Here is a 20772-nt window from a genome sequence, read left to right on the forward strand (position 1 = left end):
CGTAAATCCAAGCACAAGATAGGCTTCATCATATTTTCTTTTCAGCTGGCTTTTTGGTTGATAAGGCTACTGCCTTGTCTGTTTGCGCTGAATTGCCTTTTGTTTTTTTTTTGTTTGTTTTTTGTTTTTTTTGTGGTCCTTATAACAAATTTATCCATTTACGTTATTATGCCCACTATGTACACTACTGGACCTCTGTGTGAATGTTTCCTTATATTGTTGAGCTGCAGTTAACATGCCGATGTTAAACCGTTATTGTTGCACTATGGTTCCACTTTTTTCTCCTGGGCCCCGAACTGATGTTTTAATTTACTTGTCTTAATGACCCATCTCTAATTTTCTCCGTTCATTGCGCCCCACCTGTCATGTCTTTATTCCCCACTAGTGGGGCGCACCCCACACTTTGAGAACCACGGGTCTAGGTTAATCCACAGAGCACACTAACAGCATGTTTGTATAGGAACTGTTTCTTCAGTAGAATGTAGTCTCAATGACAACTGTTGCTTTGTCTTACTGTCTGTGGTATTTGTAATTATGGCAACTTTCAACATGTGTCTGCATGGTAAGACACCATAAATGGAAATGTGAGAAAATGCATTTACCATTTGGGTGAATTGAACCTTTGGGATGCTCTGTTAATGCAACTTTTATTTATTTATTTTTCCTTTTTATATAACAGATCACAGACTGGTATCGAGGCCTTTCACTGGGCAGGTCAGTGGGAGTGTTCAGGGAGAGTTACTCAATTAAGCTGATGACTTGCAACTAGCTCAGCAGTCATTAGCGCAAAGTTCACTGACAGTGGTGCAAGAAACAGCAACAAGAGCAGAGAGCGCATGTTACCACAGAGGTTTAGTAGCCAAACCAGAGTTGGGAGACGCACATTGGTATTAAAACGTATAAAGAATTTAGACACGATCAGGACAACAGCTGGTGAGGTTTTTACCTTCATAATTAAGATTCTGTTGTAGATTTTTCTTTATTAGGATGTTATGGTGTGAAATGTGTGGCTTATTCTACAGAGAAGTTATGATACATGTGGAGGTCTGGACATTTCAGAATTTACTTCAGAAAGTGTAATTTATTGTTGGATTGTAAAATGTATTGACCTTTTGAGATTGTGTTCACTCAAAGCTGCTACTCGTGCCATGTGAGGCCTGTCAGTAATGTTTTTACTAGTGATATTTACCTTGCAGTTAAAATTTAGTTGCTAAGCTGACTTTTTGATTCACAGGCTTAGGTGCTCTTAGATGGATTACGCTATGAAGTCCTTCAGCCTTCTGACTCCATCTTCCCTGTCCAAGTAAGAGCACAGTTTCATGGGATAGTGAGCACTATCATCAGTTCATAGACGGGTCTGACATGGGAAGTTCACCTACCCTGTGGCTTGTATCCTCCCTCCCCCCCAGGTGTGTGACAGCCAGCGCTTCCATGACCCAGCAGCTCCTGTCGGGTCGAGCGCCTCAGTCAAAACCCTTTAGAATTACAAATGCTGACCGCAGTGTGAAGAAGGGCATCATGGCTGAGGCGCTGGAAGACCTGATGAACAAGGTGAGGAGAGGGATGGGGATGTGAGGAGGAATTGTGACATAGTCAAGGGTGAAGATGAACAGCTGAAGAAATGGTAGTGATGGAGGGAGACAGCCTGCAAAGTATGCACAATTTAAAAATGGCACAGACAACTGACCTGTGCTCACTACTGCTGCATGTCTGAAACTTGTGCATGATTTTAAGATCATGCTGGTAAAAGTTCGCAGGACTGAGGAGTCTGTCATACTGCTATAAACACTGACCTGTCACATTTACTTCCCAGGTGATGCAGGTTCTCTTTGCTCTCTCAGGTCAGTGACTCATTGAACGTATCGTGTGTCAGCGCCCTGGTGCTGGATGAAGATGGCACAGGTGTGGAGACAGAAGACTTCTTCCAGACTTTGCCTGAAAACACTGTCCTCATGGTCCTGGACAAGGCACAGAAGTGGACTCCACATCCAGTATGTTTTTGGCCCTCTTCAGATTAACCACTAGGTGACACTATTGCTCAGCTGCCTCACTGAACGGCACAGAAGCTTAACATGCTGATCTCCTGTTCAGCATAAAATGCCAGTTACTCTTGGATGTAGAGACATGGACAGACAGGAAAATGTCTTAGTTTAATGCAGCAGTCATAAATGTAGATGGTAAATCTGTGGTCTGAATAATCAAACAAGCTATTTAATGAAGTTTAAGAGCAGTAAATATTTTATCCTTCAAACTGAATAATTATTGTGCAAAGGCAGAATATGGGGTGAATACCAGAGATTTTCTTCCTTCATGAATTTTGTGGGACAAATGAAATACTCAGCCTGTTTAATAACCAGACCCAGAGGAATCATATTAGAATGATTTTCCTAAAACCAATTATTTTCAGAGAAACTGATGCGTGTAGTGATTTCCATCCCCTTTCCCACACCCCCAATTATTTACCAAGGTGCTCTCATACTGACCTTGCCTCATTGCCAGGTATGGCTTCAAACTTTAATCCAAATGTATGTTATTGCTGGGTGTTGTCTCCGACCCCACTAGCCAAATGTGTCTGAACCATTTTGACCTGTTTCTCTTCTGTCCAATCACAGTACAGCATCCCATACAGAAATCAGCTCAGCGAATGCAGGAAGCAGCACCGGATGAATTTGGCCAAAGTGACCTTTGACCTCTACAAGAACAACCCCAAGGATTTTATTGGCTGCCTGAATGTGAAAGCAACGCTGTATGGTGTTTATTCTGTGTCCTACGATCTGCGCTGTTACGCTGCCAAAAGGATGCTGAAGTGAGTGAGGAAGCTGGCCACATATCTGAAACCTGCAGATAGTTTTGTTTTGTGTTATTTAAGTTGGCTTGTCTTTCATCATGTCAAAACATCTGAGACTTTACCGAGGCACCATTTGGATCCCTAAAATTGATCAATTTTAATGAGTTTCTAATCCAGATTACCAAGCAGGTCCTCAGTTTAATGCATCCAGTATATAACAAATTAGTTATTTTCTGGCTCACTTTCTACTTTGTGCCAACTGCTTTTATCCAATTAACACCATTTACAGTATTATGCACGGCCTCTAACATGAAGTATAAGGTCATATTTTATCGTGTACACCTGCAGGTGGCAGAGTTAAAAAGATCCGATAGCAGGAGAACAAAGGCTAGGTTTTACCGAGATTAGTTTCGGGAGGAGTTGTCATTGCTGCTGAGATCTGCCGGTTTTCAGCTTTTGTGTGAAACTTCACTCAGAGGATTACAGTGCTTTTGTGCAGTGAAAGAGGTTTGTTTTCTGGGATACCAGTTTTGTGAGATGCAGCAGATGTGGAAAGTGAAATGCTGGGTGTGTTTAATTGTTTCCACAGATGGAAATTAGATGTTTATGACCAGTTTTCTCTCTGTGCTATGCTTCAAGGGAGGCTCTCCGATGGACCATCTTCTCCATGCAGGCCACGGGCCACATCCTGCTGGGCTCCTCCTGCTACATTGAGCAGCTGCTGGAGAATGAGGAGCAAGTGGAGAAGAGCCTGGCGCTGCCACAGGAAGGCAGGATCAGGCAGCTGCAGAGCTTGCTGCTAGGAAAGAGCTCCCACCGATGATGAACTGGAGGTGACGGTGGTAGAGCTGATGTTGACTATCATTTGTTCTTGGATTTCAAACACGGTGTAGTTGTCACAAATGAACCGTGTGAACTCTGTGTGGTCATGTCAGTTTCTTGTTTGGGAACATGACAGATATTTCAACCATCTCTTCTCACAGTCACTTTCTTGCTCTGTTACTTTGTTTCGTATTTATGTAGAAGTCAACACAATTTCCCCAGAAAGCACTTTGACTCACTACTGTGTAACTTGTCTTGTGTAGATGAATAAATAAAAACTAACACTTTTATTTTCCTGTTCCTGAAAGTTGGTCTTCATCCAGTGGAGTTTAGATGCACGGTGCAAACCCATGAAACTGGTTATGTGCATGGCTCCTGGTTACATTCAGAGTAAATAGCACCAGGACTGGCTGTCTCTTCCATGCTTTGTGAATTGTTCCTTGGCCTGCACTGTCCTGTTGCTGTAGCTTGCATCAGGAAAAACTAAGAAACCAAGTAGAGCTAGCAATTGTAGGAGACTGAGGTACGGACACAAACAGTTCCACTGAGTGAGAGGATGGCGTTGGCTGCCAGCAGCAATGTCACTTACCATTGTCTTGGAAGGTGGCAGCTGAAAGCTGATGATGATTTTAATCAAACTGGCTGTCTAAGTCCTGAGTCAGTATGAATGTGGTTTTGTTTATCTTGTCATCCACTGGTTTTATTTTTTTGGTTTTCTGTCTATAGAAAAATTGAAACATGGCTACAGGTGATTTCTGCGTTCATGTTTACTTACGTTCACTACATTGTTTGCTAATGAGGGGTACAGATGTAAAAATGAATGACAACACATTTTCTGTTTTGTATGTATGTATGAATGAACTGGAGTTGCACCTGCATCCATACAGACCAAAGTGAACGCTGCCCATGTCCCGTTTGTACTGAAATGGGTCATAATTACTTGCTGTCCATCTTTTATGCTTTAATGTGAATATTGGGTTAGGGTTAGACACTGACAGTTGTGACAGGGTGAGAGAATGCATTGTCAGTGAGTGCTCTCATAACTAGAGGAGGACTAATGTAGGTGTTTGCATTTCTTTAATTAGAGCTTCTAAAAGCAGCAGGAAGTCTGGCTTTTTCTACTGTCTGAGAGGCAGACATGCATCTGCACCTGTACTGGATAGTCAACATGTAGACTCCAGTAAATCAGACCTAACCTGTTCTAGTGACATCTCTTAAGGCTGGTTATCAGAGTTCTGCTGCTCTGATACACAGACCCCCAACATGGGCATTCTGAAGCTGACTCTTCACTCCAGTGACTTTGAAAGGATAACGTGGTACCTCCCTCCTCCAGTCAGGCAGCTGAAGTCATCCTGACAGCAGGTTCCTCTGTGCATCTCTCCCTGCAGACAGTACAGCCGTCCATCAGTCCCGTTAAGCTGTGTTATTGCTCGTGGTCCCCGGTGGAGCTGAGCATGTGCTGGCTGCTCCACAGGACAGAGGGGGCGCTTCTCACATCCACTGGCTGCGGACATGAATGGCTGAGTTCCGACACAACAGGTAAGAGTGCAGCTTTTGCAACAGAATCCGTGTGTCTTTTTAGACAACTGTTATTTGTGCTATCGTTTTTCTGCAACGTAAAATACGCAGCGCTGTGCAAACATCTGGCGCTCAGTGACCAATCAGACGACAACTTCGGTCATCAATTAAGCACAGGTCGTTCATTTTGGCATGATAGGAAGGTGCATCATTGTTTTATTACATTAAAATCTGTTCAACTTTGGAAAAAAAAATGCGCTGAAGTTTTACGCGGCACGTAATAAGTTCAAATTTATGATTTGTATGTAGATTTTGTTCAGAATATTTATCGACTTGAAACACTGTCGATACTGGTTGGATCCAACTTTATATATTTGATCCGAGCACAGGTCTGCACTCCCTCCATGCTGTTCGGTACCATGAGCTCAGTCGATTTTTAGCAGAGAAATCGTTTCAACAGAAACCTGCGTGTGGGCGTAGGTGTTTGGCGGGTTCGGAGGTTGTGTATCTCTCTCCCCCACTCCCAAGGGACTCCTCCAGCCAGCAGTCTATAAATATGTCTTACATATGTCTTTACGGTGCTGAATTGCTCCATCTCCTCTCCCTTGGCAGTTTTAGGCAGAGTGTGAATACAGCTCAAGTTAGAGTTCAATTCTATTATTCATTTAAGGGCATTATGAATAACAACTAACATTTAGGACTTGCTCTGCACATGTTCTCAATTATTTGATCATTTTGTTTTATTTTATTCCAACATCTTATTCAGTTTAATCAGCCAGTTTGTCAGTAGTTCATCTGCAGCAATTCTGATAATGGACTGTCATTTTTAAACTAGTTATAGCTAGAATTGTCAATATTTGCTGGTATTGTGTGACTGGAGGTTGCAGATTTTAAATGTGTGCTGTGTTTCTGTGAAATTGTGATGGATTTTTAGACCAATGATAAATTAGCTGTATATGTGTTTCGTAAGATAGACCAGTAAGACTAACACTATCAATACCCTGCTCAGCATAGCTGCAATCTGTCCTGACAGAAGTGAATAGCTCAGGTTTATCATTTCAATCCAAATGCTTGATCATGCAATTTCTCTTTCAGATGTTTGTCATAAGCAACAGTTTATTGCAGAACAAATGACTAGAAAAGATCGATGTACAGAGAGACTATAAATGTGAAGGTAAATACAGTAGACAGCCATGAGATGAGGAGTAATGCAGAATGGAGGGGTTGGTTGCAACGGTGTCAAGGTGAAGAAAAGCCAAAAAAAAAAAAAACCCCAGAGTAGTCTTGATGAAAGTGTTTGGGTCTGAGCTGACTCCACGCTAGGCTCTGCTGTGGATGGCTTTGATTGTAAACATGAAGGAGGGAAACCAAATCCCTCTGGACACCTCTATATATTACATCATCACCCTCTGTCTTGCAGCAGCCAGCTCTCACACATAGATTCTTTGTCTTATTCCTCCTCAAGTAACCTCCTAATGTTCCTGACATTTTTCACCAAGTGACTTCCAGTTCAGTTGATCATGCACCTTTCTCTTCCTTTTCTTTTCTCTGCTTCTTCCCAGAACTTGAATTTTCAATGGTTTATTTCAGGTCATATTTAGTCTCTGTGATAAATAACTCGGGCTACAGGATAACCCAGAGGCCCTCAGTGAGAGCCTGGATGCTTTGCTCAAACCGGAATTGCCCATGTGCCATTTGGAAAGTCTGCCTGCATAATGGATTTGTTTTTCAATGTGGTCAACGACTGAAACAGCAATAGCTGCCCTTATTTACTACAAGTTATTACTCAGATTTCTCTTCTGCTGTCATTTAAAGACAAACAGTACATACATTAAAGACGAGTCTCCAAAGAATAAAAAAAAAAAAAGAGCTTTTGCTTGATCTCATTCTCTCCCAGAGCACTCTCTGTATCTGTACATATTTCATGCCACCCTGCTCACCCACTTCCAGCTGATCCTCAACTCCATTATAAAATGAGCCAAACATAGTTATGACTTGGACAGAAATGAACATTAGATTTCTGCATAGAAAGAACTGATGCAACTTTCACAACAAACACAATGGGGGTGGTTCTAAAAACTGTGGACAGAGTCAGTAAAGTGAATGAAAGCAATCCTGTGACATTGTTTTTGCCCTTACAGCAGTGAGGGTTGCGTGTCTGGAGGACAGTGGTGGAAGTACTCCTCGGGTTTAAGTGGCAGTAACACTAAAAATACAATGCAGAATGGCACGTTTCACACCATCATATTGTTGAATTATAATTATGGATGCATCATTGTGTAAATCACATTATAGGTTGAGCCAATTATGACCTTGTATGCTTACAGTTTGCTGGCTAGCTTGTGAATTTCCCCCTGAGGATCAATAAGGTCTTGTGTTCATCTGATTTCTGAAAAGTAATTGGTAACTTAAGTTTTAAAATAAATAGTGGGGTAAAAGTACAATATATAAAATGTAATGTAGCATGTGTGAGCTGTGATTAAGGTTAGGGAAGTAGGGGTTCTGCTTAGGGTAAGTCTCCTGGAAATGAGTACGTGTGTATGTATACACATGACGTACTATGCTTTATATTTGAACTTGTTTTTGAAATGAACACTGTATTTTAGCCATTAAGGTGCAAGCTAGTGGCAGTTGGCTGTGGCTTCATATTTGCAGTAGGGATACGAGTGGTATTATTATTATTATTATTTGATTTTTCGTCAGCAACAAATTAAATTATCATTTCAAAAATGTCAAACTATTCCTTGAACATTTGAAGAAACGGTACCACTATGGCTGCATATGTAGTCATATGCAATCATCTTTTCAAGGTTTGTTTCCATAACAGTAAATAATTATATTGGTAGTATAGACCCATTTATTTTATATACCCAATGTGAAAACACTTCACATGATGATACTAATCTTATTTAGTTCAATTATACATGCTATACAGTGTCTTGTCACAGTTTCTGGCTTCCAACACTGGAGGGAAAAAGGCTTTATACCTCTATGTGGAGAACTGGCTCTGGATGTGATGTGCTACTTTGTGAATTCACCTCCATGTCTGAGATGTTGCTGCACTGAAATAATATCTGTAATGTAGTCAGATCAGCCCATTCTTCGATGATGCAGAAATTTAAAATGTCATTGCATTTTTCCTAAACCTATGATAACGCCAGCATTTTCTACAGCTCCCAGGGAACAGGCTTAAATTGTTGCATTCAACCTGGCTGATTAGATGGAGACCCCAGTAGGGATCAGCAATATCGGAGCAAAATGAAACGAGACTGCGCAGTCACATTCTCCATTTTGTAAAATGACAACAGGACTGCAATCTGGCTCCTGTTAGTGGAGAAGTTCATGCCTGGTGGATGTTGGTTTAAAATTTATAGAAGGAGGCATCACAGAACAAGCATTCCCAAACAGGTTGCATTAAAAAAAAAAAAAAAATCTATTATACATTGAGTATTTGCATATAAATAAAGCTAAAATGAGATCAAGCAAAGCACAAACACTTCTCTTGATTGAATCAAAAGCAAAGGATTAGGGATAAAGACCCAGATGTGATGTCAAGTGCTGTGCTGAATAAAATGAATGTTTACATTTTGCATGTAATGTGGACATGCTTGTATCTTGCATTACAAATCAGGCATCGGTTATAGATGGAATAAGATCAATCTATCAGACAAAATGTGCTCAAAAACAAAAGGTTTATCCCACATGCTGTAGTTTTTTTTTTTTTAATTGCAGGGCATTTTTGACCAAATGTTTGGTATCCATCTTTGTTAAAGGAATAGTTTTAGAAATATGCTTATTTGTTTTCTTGGAAGAGTTAAATGGAAACACCGACAATGAACTGATATGATGCTACACAAAGCAGCTGGTTATCTTAGCTTAGCATAACAAATGGAAACAGGAGGAAACTGCTAATCTGGAACTGTCCAAAATGGCAAACTATTCCTCATGTGCTCAGAAAGTTCAGAATGAAGGATCCAGCTAACGTTTTTGGAAACCTACTGCACACAACTTTTTGGTTATTAATATTATCACTATGACTTTAGTGTGTGTTTTTTTTTTTTTTTAAACAAATTTATTAACACTCACATTTGACCTCACTGTGTATTGTTATAAAGGGAGAAGTTGTTACTGAAATTGTCATTTATTAAATTTTAGTCTTCAGTAGGTCAAGGTTAGTAGGAATATTGTTCTCTCTAAAGCTAAAAAGCTCACTGAGCGCTGCCCGGTGAGCAGCTTCCACTCACAGGTGTTTTAATTAGGATGCTGTATTAAGAAGCGTGCTCGGTTTCAGGATTTGGAAATGAACATTGCTCTGCAAGACCTAACCTCAACCAACCTGAGCTCACTCAGATTCTGTTTTCAAAGAGGGAGAAAAATCTTAACCAGTTTGTGGCTGAAGAGCCATGTGAAACCATTCAGTGCTTTGCAGGGTCAGACATGAGGCACTTTGGGTCAGAGTGAGGTCATATTGATTGATTTTTAACACTTCTGCTTCAGATGAATGCCCTTTGCACCTCAAGCTTTTAATTTATAGTGATTAAATGGTGCTGCATGCATTGTATCAATTGTTTTAAGTAGAAAACCTTTTCTTAAAAATCTTATACTTATAAAAAAGGCACTGTATAAAAATCACACCCAAACCCTCTGAAAACGGAGCATATGAACTCCACACAGTTAAACCACTAAAGGTTTAGCTGGGGGGAGTGGGTTTTTTTTTTTTGTTGTTTTTTTTTTTTTAAACAAATTTATTAACACTCACATTTGACCTCACTGTCATTGCATTTTTCCTAAACCTATGATAACGCCAACATTTTCTACAGCTCCCAGCAAAACAAAAGTGATGATTATCTATCCAGCAGAAATACAGCCACCATGGTGTCACTTTTCAGCTCCTTTTGTTCTCAGTTGTCACCATCATTCAAAAGCTAAACTGATGTTAATTCTGGTTTTATTTCTTGCAGCATTCAACTTCTTTTTAGTTGTAGTTTTCTCAAATACAGTGCTACCTGCCCAGATCTGCAACCCCGAACCACAGTTGGGGACCTCTGGCTAAACTCCTTTAGCCCTGGCTTGTAGCCAGTATCTAGCCTTAGAAGTCCAGGCTTTTCCACCAGGGAGAAGTGATGATGGAGGCCAGCTAACTCCATCAAAATCACAGGCTTTATTCCATCTTGGTAACATGAACACTGCATGCGACTTTTGATGCCCAGTTAACTGCATTATAATCCTATCTACACACTTAGAGCTGACTACTCTTTGTATCTTCTCCACCTGTGGCTGCATGTAAAATGAGTCTGTTCCATGTGGCAGCCTTCTTGCTCTCATACTGTGCACACTGCATGCAGGTAGCAATTTATGGCAACAACAACAACATTACCTATAAGGGGAAGGGCTGGCCTGTAACAACGGTCTCTGTTTGCGAATAAAAGCTGCTGCGGGTAGCTCTTCTGTCATAGCTTGCTAGCTTTAGCTGTAAAACAGAGCAGTAACACATCTGCCTGCTTGGCCTTGTGGGAGACCCTTCGTTTGTGCAAGGGCAGGGTGCGCGCAAGTAGGAAGTTATGTTGACAGGCAGGTACGACATCCAATGGTGTTGCTTGGGACGAGTAAAATTATTGGTCAGGCTTTTAAATTTTGGGGAAGCTTTTTTTTTTTTTTTTTTTGTCAATGCATTTAATGTATTCATTGCCATTGGGATGAAAAGAGACATTCAAGATATGGAACGAAAAATGCTTCTTAAAAAAATCGCCAACCCTACCTTAATCAATGTATCACTGTATCCTATTGAGCTTCAGTCTCCACCATTCCACTCTCCATCAGCTGCTGTGCCTTTCTGTGACCTTTTTTTTAGAATTGGCAATATCTATCCACCATTCCTTCTTATGCTAAGCATCTAGTCATCATGCAGCTTTTCACTCAGGCAATCATGAGTGGAGTCTCTGGGGACTGCAGCGGCCTGTTGGGGACTGGAGGCAACAGGAAACCAGCAGCAGTTAGGAGAGGGCTGATGTAAGTCTTTAGAGGGGAACAATCACTGCCACCTCGGCTCCCTGGGACATCTTGTTTACCAGTGCTGCTGCCTCACTCTTCTTTTCTACTTCCTTCTCTCACTTAGGCATTTTTAGTCTGGCTCAGCTCTCCAAGTGTTCAGGTGTTTCAGATGCCTTACTTCCATGCATGTGATGCATCCCTGCTTTTAAACACAAATCCACCACTTTTCCAAAAAAAAAGGATTCATTTCCATTTCTCTCCAGCATCCAAACCCCTTTAGCCCTCTTACCTTCACTCTCCTTTTTCCAGAATCTGGTAGAAATCAGCCAGTCTGCTCACAACCGGACCAGCTGGAAGCCTCCAACCTGAAAGCAAAGTGGCTGCAGGCCCGGGCTCATGCACACCATCGATTCTTCACTCATTTTTTTTTTTTTGCACTTTACTTTCCCCAGCATCCCTTCTTTCATTTCTCCATTTCTCCAAACACCCCCAAGAGACATTCTACTCTTCGTTTTTAAACCAGTCCCCGATCTATATCTGACAACTGGTTCCTCACTAGCTTAAGCAGTGCTGTAGAAACTTTCCTCTTCTTTCCATGAAGTCTACAGTTTGCTCACATTACTGAAAATAGTTTTAAAAGGAGGACTGTTCACCTTAGGGGACTTCTCTTTCCTTGCAAATTCTGCTGTTTGCAATGTCCAGGGAGAACAGGAACACATGAAAATCATTTGGAGGAAATATTTAATTAATCAGTATCAGAAGGATATCATCATACTTTCCTGTGGACTCGCAGCTCAGCAGGCCAATGAGCGTGTACCACTGTGTATTTTTTTGTCTCTGCAATGGGAACATTATTTAAGCTCTTGAGAGAGCTTTTAACTCTAAAACACTACTCTACTGTCTTACTGTCACTAGCATGGTGTTGCCAATCAGCTCGCCATAACACAATTCAGTATGCCACCTGTGCCCTCATTAATCTAAACTCTTGTGGAAAGGTTGCTGCGGCAACAGAAACGGGAAGAAAATGAGTCTATCGCTCTGACAACTAATTGTCTTGTTGCCCACGTGGAGTTGTGCTGGGATTGATAGTTGAATTGGCTTGTTGTGTCATTTGTTTCGTACACTCTTGATTTATCATAACATGATTTAAATGCTGAAACTTATTTGTGCTCCATATAATTCAAAAGTTTCAAAATATGTCTGCCAACATACCTTTTCCAAAGAGCACGAGAAATGCTGTACGAGCTGGACAGAAAGATGAGCAGTTGTTGGCCAAGAACTAGCTACATCATATACAGTAAGTCTCCCTACTGCCACAAGATTGCAACCACAAGATTTGCATTTTTGTTTGTGTTTATATACATGTTAAAGATTAGTGAGCTTTGGAAGTGCTGGTAGACCTTTCCTTTAAACGTCCACCAGAGCCTCTTCCCTTCTGCTTTATGTCCATGCCCTAGGCTTGGTTAAATACCTCCTGACTTCAGCATACTGTAAAATACAGACCAGTTAAAGAGGAGCTGCTCTGACAGGCTGAAAAATCAGTGTCTGGCTAAGGACCTGTCCCAAGTCAAGTCAAATCAAATCAAATTTTGTCTAGTGCCGAATCACAACAAAAGTCATCTCAGGACACTTTACAAAGTAAGGTCTAGACCTTACTATTATCACTATTATAGAGGAAAACCCAACAAATCCCCCTTGAGCAAGCAGTTGGTGACAGCAAGGAGGAAAAACTCCCTTTAATGGAAGAAACCGCCGACAGACCCCGGCTCCTGGTGGGCAGCCTTCTGTCTTGACCATTTGGGGTGAGTGAATAGAGAAGAGAGAAAAGAAGTGTGGGGAAGCCTACGGAACCACCCTGAAGATCTGTGAAAAGGATTGACATGACCTTTTTTAAAAAGAAAAGATCAAAAAGGCACCAGGCCCAGACGGCATGACCACCTTCTGCCTGAAAACCTGTGATGATCAGCTGGCCCGCATCTTAACACTTATCTCCAACAGATCACTGGAGTTGTGTGAAGTCCCCTCCTGCTTTAAAGGCTCCACCATCAACCCGGTCCCCAAGAAACCCTCCATCAGTGGACTGAATGACTACAGACCTGTTGCCCTGACGTCTATAGTTATGAAGTACTTTGAGAGATTGGTGTTAGCCCAATGGGCAAACAGCTCACTGTACCCACCTGTCAGTGGATCACCAGCTCTCTGACAGATAGGAAGCAGCAGATGAGGCTGGCAAAAATCACATCCAGCACCCAGACCTCAGCACAAGTGCCCCATAGGGATGTGTGCTCTCCCTGCTGCTCTTCTCCCTTTACACAAATGACTGCACCTCAGGGATCCTCTCTGTAAAGTTCTCAGATGAACCTAAAGTTTGCAGATGACACAAGGGTCATTGGTTTCACCCAAGATGGTCACAGATGGGAGGTTGAACAGCAGGCCCTGTGGTATAATCACAACAACCTGGAGCTGAACACACTCAAAACAGCAAAGATGACAGTGGACTTGAGGAGAAGCCTCCCCTATCCTCACCATTCTCAGCAGCACTGTATCAGCAGTAGTCCTTCAGGTTCCTGGGCTTCACAATGTCCCAGGACCTTAAGTGGACATCCAACATCAGCTCAATCATCAAGAAGGCACAGCAGAGGATGTACTTCCTGGACTAGCTCAGGAAGTTACATCTGCCCCAAGAGCTGCTGATTCAGTTCTACAGAGGAATTATTAAGTCTGTTCCCTGCTCATCCATCACTGTCTGGTTTGGCTCAGCAATCAAACAGGACAGGAACAGACTCCAGCCAACAGTCAGGACTGCAGAAAGAAATCATTGGTGCCAGCCTGCCCTCCATGGAGGATCTGTATTTCTCACTCATCAAAAGGAGGGTAGAGAAGATGTTTGCAGATCCCTCAACATCCTGGACACAACCGGTTTGAACTCGCCCTCTCTGGACGGCGCTACAGGTCACAATATGATTCTAAAGTGAATTAACTTAAGTGATCTTCAGTTTAGATGAGATCTTGCAGTGCTTAATAAATATGTTCCTTTGGCAGTAAATCTATTTTAAATAAATCATGTAGTCTGCTTCAGCTGGCAGAGCAGAGATCATAAGACGTTTTGTGTAAGTTGCTGAATGTGTTTTGCTTTTTTTGACCCACTGAGAGGGCAGTTTATTGCCTGTGGGTCTGATTACTGAGCTTCATTCAATTTGTCCTCTCCCCTGGGCACCAGTACACATTAGTGATGCCTTTATTGAGGAAGGCTGTAGTTATGACAGCTTGTGTGAAGGTCTCAAGCTGTGGCTGAGTCAAAATGGTAATAGGAGATGATGGTAGGAGACAGACTGACAGACTGAAGGTAGGAATGATCCATAATCCAGCACCTGTTCAATCTGCTCACGTTAAGAGTGATTATGTGAAATGTTATAGATAGATGGAAAATATTGGTTGTGATCCCTGTGTTATGACTTTTCTACACAAGTTCTGTTGTGATGTGTGACATGCTATAAGAGAATGATGTTTTGATTTTTCCTACACAGTTCATTTCTCATCTCTCTGTATTGTGTCCCCATCTCTCTAGTGCTGTCACCAAGCTGGTATTAATCTCTGCATCATGGAGACTTGGCCTGGTGCACCATGGGAGCTCATTAACAGCATGACAGATACAGCATATGAGTACTGAGCGGTCATCATGGAGACTGACAGCTACACCCCAGGCCCGGCCACCATTGACTGGGTTGGGATGGTGGCCAGCCTGGAGGGAATGGGAGTCCTAGAGGAGGAGAGAGGAGGGGGCTCGTCCAGCAGCCCCGTGTCCTCGTACACACCATACTCACTGGGCTTCCAGGTGTCGCTCATCACCTTCCTCATGCTGGAGCTGGTGCTGGGTTTCAGCAGCAATCTGATGGTGCTGGTGCTTTACTGCTCTCAATCCAATTTAGTGGACTCTGTGAGCAATATGGTGACTGTCAATCTGCATGTGCTGGATGTGGCAGTGTGCGTGTTGTGTCTGCCCCTCACTGTTGTGGTTGTGCTTCTGCCTCCTGGGCCAAACCTGGCTTTGTTCTGCTGCTTCCATGAAGCCTGTGTTACTTTTGCTAGTGTTGCTACAGCCATCAACATCCTGGTTATCAGCATGGACCGATATGACATTTCAGTACGGCCGGCCAACAGGCTTCTGACCACCCGCAGAGCGACACTGCTCCTGGCTGCTGTTTGGGTCACCTCAATAGTTGTGTTTTTTATACCATTCTTGGAGGTGCAGTGGTCTAGTGAAGATGGATCAGAGGAGAGAGCGCAGGTGGCACCTATGTCTTTGTCCTCACAGGGCATCAGTACCACCATGGCGCCAGTGTGGCGTAACCAGACACTGTTGTGCATTGGTGGGCAGGGCTATCACACAGGTATGGGTATGTATTACCATCTTATCCTTCAAGTACCCATGTTCTTCACTACTGTGGCAGTCATGCTGTTCACCTACTCCAGAATACTGAGGGCTTTAAACATCCGCATTGGTTCCCACATGAAGAAGAACCAGCAGTTCAGGGATCACTCTTGCAGGGGGCACCACAGGAGACAGAAAAAAAAGAAAGCAGGAAAGAGGATGATTGATGGAACAGAAGTGGGAGGGGAACAGTGCACCTCAGATGGTAGCAAACAGCTCAACCACCCTCCCCTCATTCCATCCCCCTCTCTCACCCCGACAGCTACCTCCCCCCCTGCCCTTTCTTCATCCGCCCCACTTGTTACCTCTCACATGGATGCAGCCACCCCCATAACAGCCAATATGGGCGTCCAGGCCTCTGTGTCAGCCATCATTGCCTTGCGGCGAGCAGTACGGCGGCATCGGGATCGGCGAGAGCGACAGAAGCGAGTGTTCAGGATGTCCCTCATCATCATCACCACCTTCCTGGGTTGTTGGGCTCCTCTTTCTGTGGCCAACTTGTTAATCCTTGGCATTGGCCCCACGGATGCCCTGATCAGCCTGCGCCTCTGCTTCCTAGCCCTGGCTTACAGCACCACTGTCTCCCACCCTCTGCTCTATGCATTCACACGACAGAAGCTGCGGCATGCCCTCCGTGCAAAGGTAAAGAAGAGGGTGGTGTCCTTGCTCCAAGTAGACCCTTCCCCAGCAGGCACTGTCATACACAACTCCTGGGTGGAAAACAAAAAAGCCAGCCGGCAGGTGCGGCTAGAAGCAAGTGAAGGTACTGACCGCTGCCTGGCAGAGGCCCTGTGAGACTGACACACATGCACTCGGTTAATACAATTAAAAACCTGCATAAAGCCACAGGTGTGTTCAATTATGAGATTCACTGTTGCATGAAGTTGGGTTAAGAAATTTCCACATTTCCTCCTCTGGGAGAGCTTTTAATGTAACCGCCAGAAGCAAGCCTGCAGTAAACACAGTTAACTTCCCCTCAGCAGTGGAGGCAGGATGTTGTCTCTGCAGCTCAAGAAACTCATTCAGTACATAAGTGTATATACAGTAACTTAAACTCTGTCAAATACTGAAGCCTGTTTACATACGGAGTTGTATGATGGAGCGTTCTCACAGTGGTGCTTACATAACTGCTCCAAAGAATGTGTTTAGCTAGATGGTCTGATCTGCCTCCCACTCATATGCTCCAAGGCAGCTTTAAAACAAAGATGTCGATACACTTTGAACACAAACGCTCAAAAAAACCATTTGAATGTATTTATTTATTATCCCTGGTTCATTTCTACTGTGAAAACTAGGCTAGATGGCAAGTTCATATTCACAGTCAAAACACAGTGACTATTAGATGTAATATGAACATTATAGGTAAATGCGTCGGAGTTTGAGAGTCATCAGTCAGAGGACAGTTAAAATGTGAAATAGAAAAATGAGTTTTGCTGTAGCTTATAGTATTGTGTTCAAACGTTAGTGTTTATATCAGAAATTAATATATTGCCTATAGTGCGGGGAGAAGGTATAGATATTTCTTTTAAAGGAATAGTGTCACATTTTGGACAATATGCTCATTTGCTTTCTTTGAGAGAATTTGATGTTTAGAGTGCTATATGTCATTCATATGGTAAACATGAAGCTGCAGCAGCAGCTGATTAGCTTAGCTTAATTAGCACAAAAACTACAAACGGAGCAAAATTGCTAGCTTGGCTCTAAAATAAAAAAAAACAACAAAAACAAAAAGCATTTATACACTTCAGCCTTTGTACAGATTAAACAAGTTAAATGCTACATGTTAATATTTGAGCTTTAGAGTTTTTAGTAGCTGGATTTGGTTATGCTCTGACAGAGCCATGTATTTAAGTGGCAACAGGCTGTACCTTTATATTTACCACTAGAAAGAGGAGAGTATATTTCTCAACCTGTCAGAATATCCTTTTAAATTGTACAAAATAAATATCTTATTTATTGCTGACAAAATTATATGTACAGTCAGTTGGCACAAGTAGCTAGTTCCAATATAAGGCAATCCATTACCAATCCAGTACCAAAAATTGTCAAGTTCAGTTAACCCCTCTATGACACATTTTCAATAAAAACTGAATATGTATAGCCTTACTCACTTTGGTATTTATTGCAAGTCTTTTGTTTTGGAGTGCATCATATTTAAGGGGTCCCTGTGACTTCATTTGGGATTTTGGCTTGATAAAAACATGCAATAATACTGTGTTGAAATAACATTTATGTACAGTACCTGGTGTAAATACTGATCAGATCCAGACTTTTTTCCACTACAGTACAAGTGTTTAGACCAACCTTTCTAGATTAGAGGATGTTTCAGGTACAGATGGCTTATCTCTGTCAGCCCCCAGTCATCTGGCCCCATGTGGCAGCTCATCCTTACTGCCCAGCAAAGACAGGAGAATAACTGTCAATACAACAAAGCACTGACAGGTTGGTGAAATTACTAATAGTACTAGCATTTGTTCTTTCTACCTGCAAGTGTGTTCACAGCTCTAATGCTGTACTCACGCTGGGGCTCATTTTTCTCACACAGTTTGAATTGTACACACAGTAAAATGTATATATGCATTTCATGAGTTTACATACAAGAATATGCTGTCTTTATATTTTTCCCTTATGATGATTTGATGTGAATGTATCACCATATTTCAATATTCGTTCTGCCCTCGGGTTTGTATCAGTTCATGCCATCTGCTAAGGTTTTGTTCAGTGCCAAAAAGATACTGCACATGAGGTCCAGTTGTGTATACAATACAAAATATATATTTTCAGCCAAAAAGCCTTTGTCTGGCTAAGAGACCAGCAACATCTGGCCTTAGGTGTAGCTACAGTATACTAACCGCATTTTTTTTAAGAAGAATTTGACTTCAGAGAAACCCTGCTGTGAACAGCAAGAAGATAATGTACAGCTTTGTCCTTAGCGCTCATATGGTATATGATTTATCATTGGTAACTGAAGGTACACAGAGATACAGCTGAGCTAAGGAAAAGTAAGTCCTCTGGGACCCAATCATATATTTTTGCAGTAACACAGATGTTGAACGTTTATTCTATGTAGTCTGTTATGTTGAACAGAGGCTGTTTTTCTGTATGCGTTCATGTATTCAGTCCTAGCAATCAGATGGTGGCCAGTAATATAGTGAGTAGGTGGAGCTATTTGTATGTGTTCTTAGCATTGTCTTGTTTTGGTAGGGTACATTCAAATTTCACTGTTGAACTGGTGCCAACCTTTAACTCTTCAGTGGGTGCATTTGTGTTCAGCATGGGTGCCCTTGGTAGGCACTGATCACTTACCTGGCACTAGTGCTCCTCCTCCAGGTACAATCGGTTACGCTGCATACTAGCAAAAAAGTTGCCAGAATACTGTTTGAAAGCTTTGTGTGGGCTTTGTGTGGTGTGGGAGGAAGGAGCCCTAGACCTCGGCAGTACAGGAAAAAGAAGTAAACAAATGCATTCTGGAATAAATATATAATGAAATAATTAAATGCATAAATAAATAAAGGAACAAGAAAACAATGAATGTCTAAAATTTATTTCCACATGATTGTATGTGTATGTATTTTTCTTGTATTTCTATGACTGTATATTAAGTATAGGAAGTTTTATAGCTGCAGGACTGTTAAACTGAGAAATTCAGAGAGGCAAATAATTCTTAGAAAACCTCACAGGCCATTTACATAAGCTCTTGGTCAGCTGGAAGTCAGCTGACCAGGTACTGTATTTATTTATGCAAATTTTTTTATTCATCCTTTTATTAATTTAGATATTTATTTATGCATTTTTATGTATTTATTGCTCCTTTAGGCTGACAACAAGAAACAGATTTACAGACAGATTTTATTATCTGAAGTTCTATTTATTTATTACTTAATTCATTTTCATAAGTTGATTTCAATTTAATTTCAATTTTAATTCATTTTTATTAAGTATTAATATCTTAATTCATTTTAAGTATTCATTTGAATGAATCTGCAGTCTGAGGCAGAAAACACCTTTTGATAAATAAGTATAGCCTATTAGCTGTAATCATATTTTGGCAAAGAATCATGCTGTGCAAAGTGCTGGATTGCTAGTAATTTTTAAAATATATCCCACAAACATGAATAAAGGTTATATGAGACAGAAAAACCTTTTCAGTAACACACGTTTAATCGCTCTTTTTTTTTTTCTTTTTCAAGGGGAATGCTGCATTGTACTGGTTATACTGGATCCATAAACAGGAGAGGTGTACATATATTAGATATGAGGCTACTTGGTGCCTCTAACTGAGAAGACATACGGGATTAAAATTCATCAAGCGACTTCAAAATGACAGAAAATTATGCAGAGCTGTCAGTGACGTTTGTTTTGCAATGTCCTGTGCTAGACTGACCTCTGGTGGATACACTCGCAAATTACAAAGACTATTAAACCAGACAGAGATGCCGAAATAGTTGGAAGAGCTTTGGAGTGAAGATTTGAAGATCCCGGGTTCAAGTCCTGGGTAAGTGTTGTGAATTTACAGCCTGATACATGTCACTTGTCAATTACATAAAAACAAAATGGCTGTCACTGGACGAAAGAAGAAATTTGCTTCTTGACAATGAATCGGCATGGAGTAGATGATATACACCATACTTCATTTGTCCCCTTAGAGAAATTTGTGTTGGACATCAAGATGCAGCTTTATATAAAAACTTAGATTAGTAGAAAACCATTCATTTAGTTAAAAGCAGTATTAGATTGAAATGGTAGAAAACAATCAGGGCAAACCTACATTTAACAAAGTTACAAAACAAACAAAAAGACAAAATAAAACAAACAAAAACAACTAAAATTATTGCTTTTTAAGTTTATCGTTCACAGATTTCACAGATACAAGAATGAATGAGTTCTTGAATCTATTCAACTTGCATCAGGGAACCTTGTCCATTTGCCTGAAAGTAATAATTCAAATACATCCATTGTATGTTTCACCTTCTCATGTGCATTAACCATTATTTACACATTTATAGGCAGTGACGTGCGGCCAGGGGAGGCAGGTGAGGCAGAGCCTCCCCTGTCAATCTTGAAAAGAAAAAAAGTTAACCATAAAATATAATAAATGTTAGTATTTGTGGGCTGGTGTGTGCTGTAGGTCCTTTTGCCGTTCGAATCCGATGCTGAAGGATTTTTTTTCAATAAAGAATAGCAGAATTTTCGTATGTCCCGTTCAAATACATGGAGGAGA

At 41.4% G+C, this 20772-nt stretch overlaps 2 protein-coding genes and 1 long non-coding RNA gene across 5 annotated transcripts in view; 2 read left to right on the plus strand and 1 right to left on the minus strand.

Moving 5' to 3' along the window:
• The window catches only part of LOC109955988 (uncharacterized), a 7070-nt gene extending 5844 nt beyond the window's left edge, over positions 1–1226 (minus strand). The window contains exon 1 of the long non-coding RNA XR_002274359.1: positions 1190–1226. This is a non-coding gene — a long non-coding RNA (uncharacterized LOC109955988). The remainder of the gene's footprint in view (positions 1–1189) is intronic.
• cidec (cell death inducing DFFA like effector c) overlaps positions 1–3900 on the plus strand; it is a 5761-nt gene extending 1861 nt beyond the window's left edge. For 2 of the 3 annotated variants that reach the window (XM_020592685.1, XM_020592683.1), the window contains exons 2-6: positions 1235–1303; positions 1410–1551; positions 1842–1991; positions 2613–2806; positions 3428–3900. In XM_020592685.1, the coding sequence (XP_020448341.1) occupies positions 1251–1303; positions 1410–1551; positions 1842–1991; positions 2613–2806; positions 3428–3611 (723 nt within the window). In that variant the 5' untranslated portion in view covers positions 1235–1250 and the 3' untranslated portion in view covers positions 3612–3900. Of the gene's footprint in view, positions 1–679; positions 715–1234; positions 1304–1409; positions 1552–1841; positions 1992–2612; positions 2807–3427 lie in introns of all 3 variants that reach the window. The other variant, XM_020592684.1, reaches the window with a different exon arrangement.
• Positions 3901–3987: 87 nt separating this feature from the next.
• Positions 3988–19035, plus strand: LOC109955985 (probable G-protein coupled receptor 22). Its single transcript, XM_020592680.1, has 2 exons — positions 3988–5149; positions 14688–19035. Exon 2 carries the CDS (start codon positions 14799–14801, stop codon positions 16344–16346), a length of 1548 nt encoding a protein of 515 aa, XP_020448336.1. The 5' UTR covers positions 3988–5149; positions 14688–14798; the 3' UTR covers positions 16347–19035.
• The last annotated feature ends 1737 nt before the right edge of the window (positions 19036–20772 follow it).

The sequence above is a fragment of the Monopterus albus genome, unplaced genomic scaffold, assembly GCF_001952655.1.
Source record: "Monopterus albus unplaced genomic scaffold, M_albus_1.0 scaffold18.1, whole genome shotgun sequence".
Classification (NCBI taxonomy): Eukaryota; Metazoa; Chordata; class Actinopteri; order Synbranchiformes; family Synbranchidae; genus Monopterus; species Monopterus albus.

What these genes read in the sequence shown, in the direction of transcription:
- LOC109955985 (XM_020592680.1), top strand. Translation starts at nt 14,799, where the DNA reads ATGGAGACTGACAGCTACACCCCAGGCCCGGCCACCATTGACTGGGTT.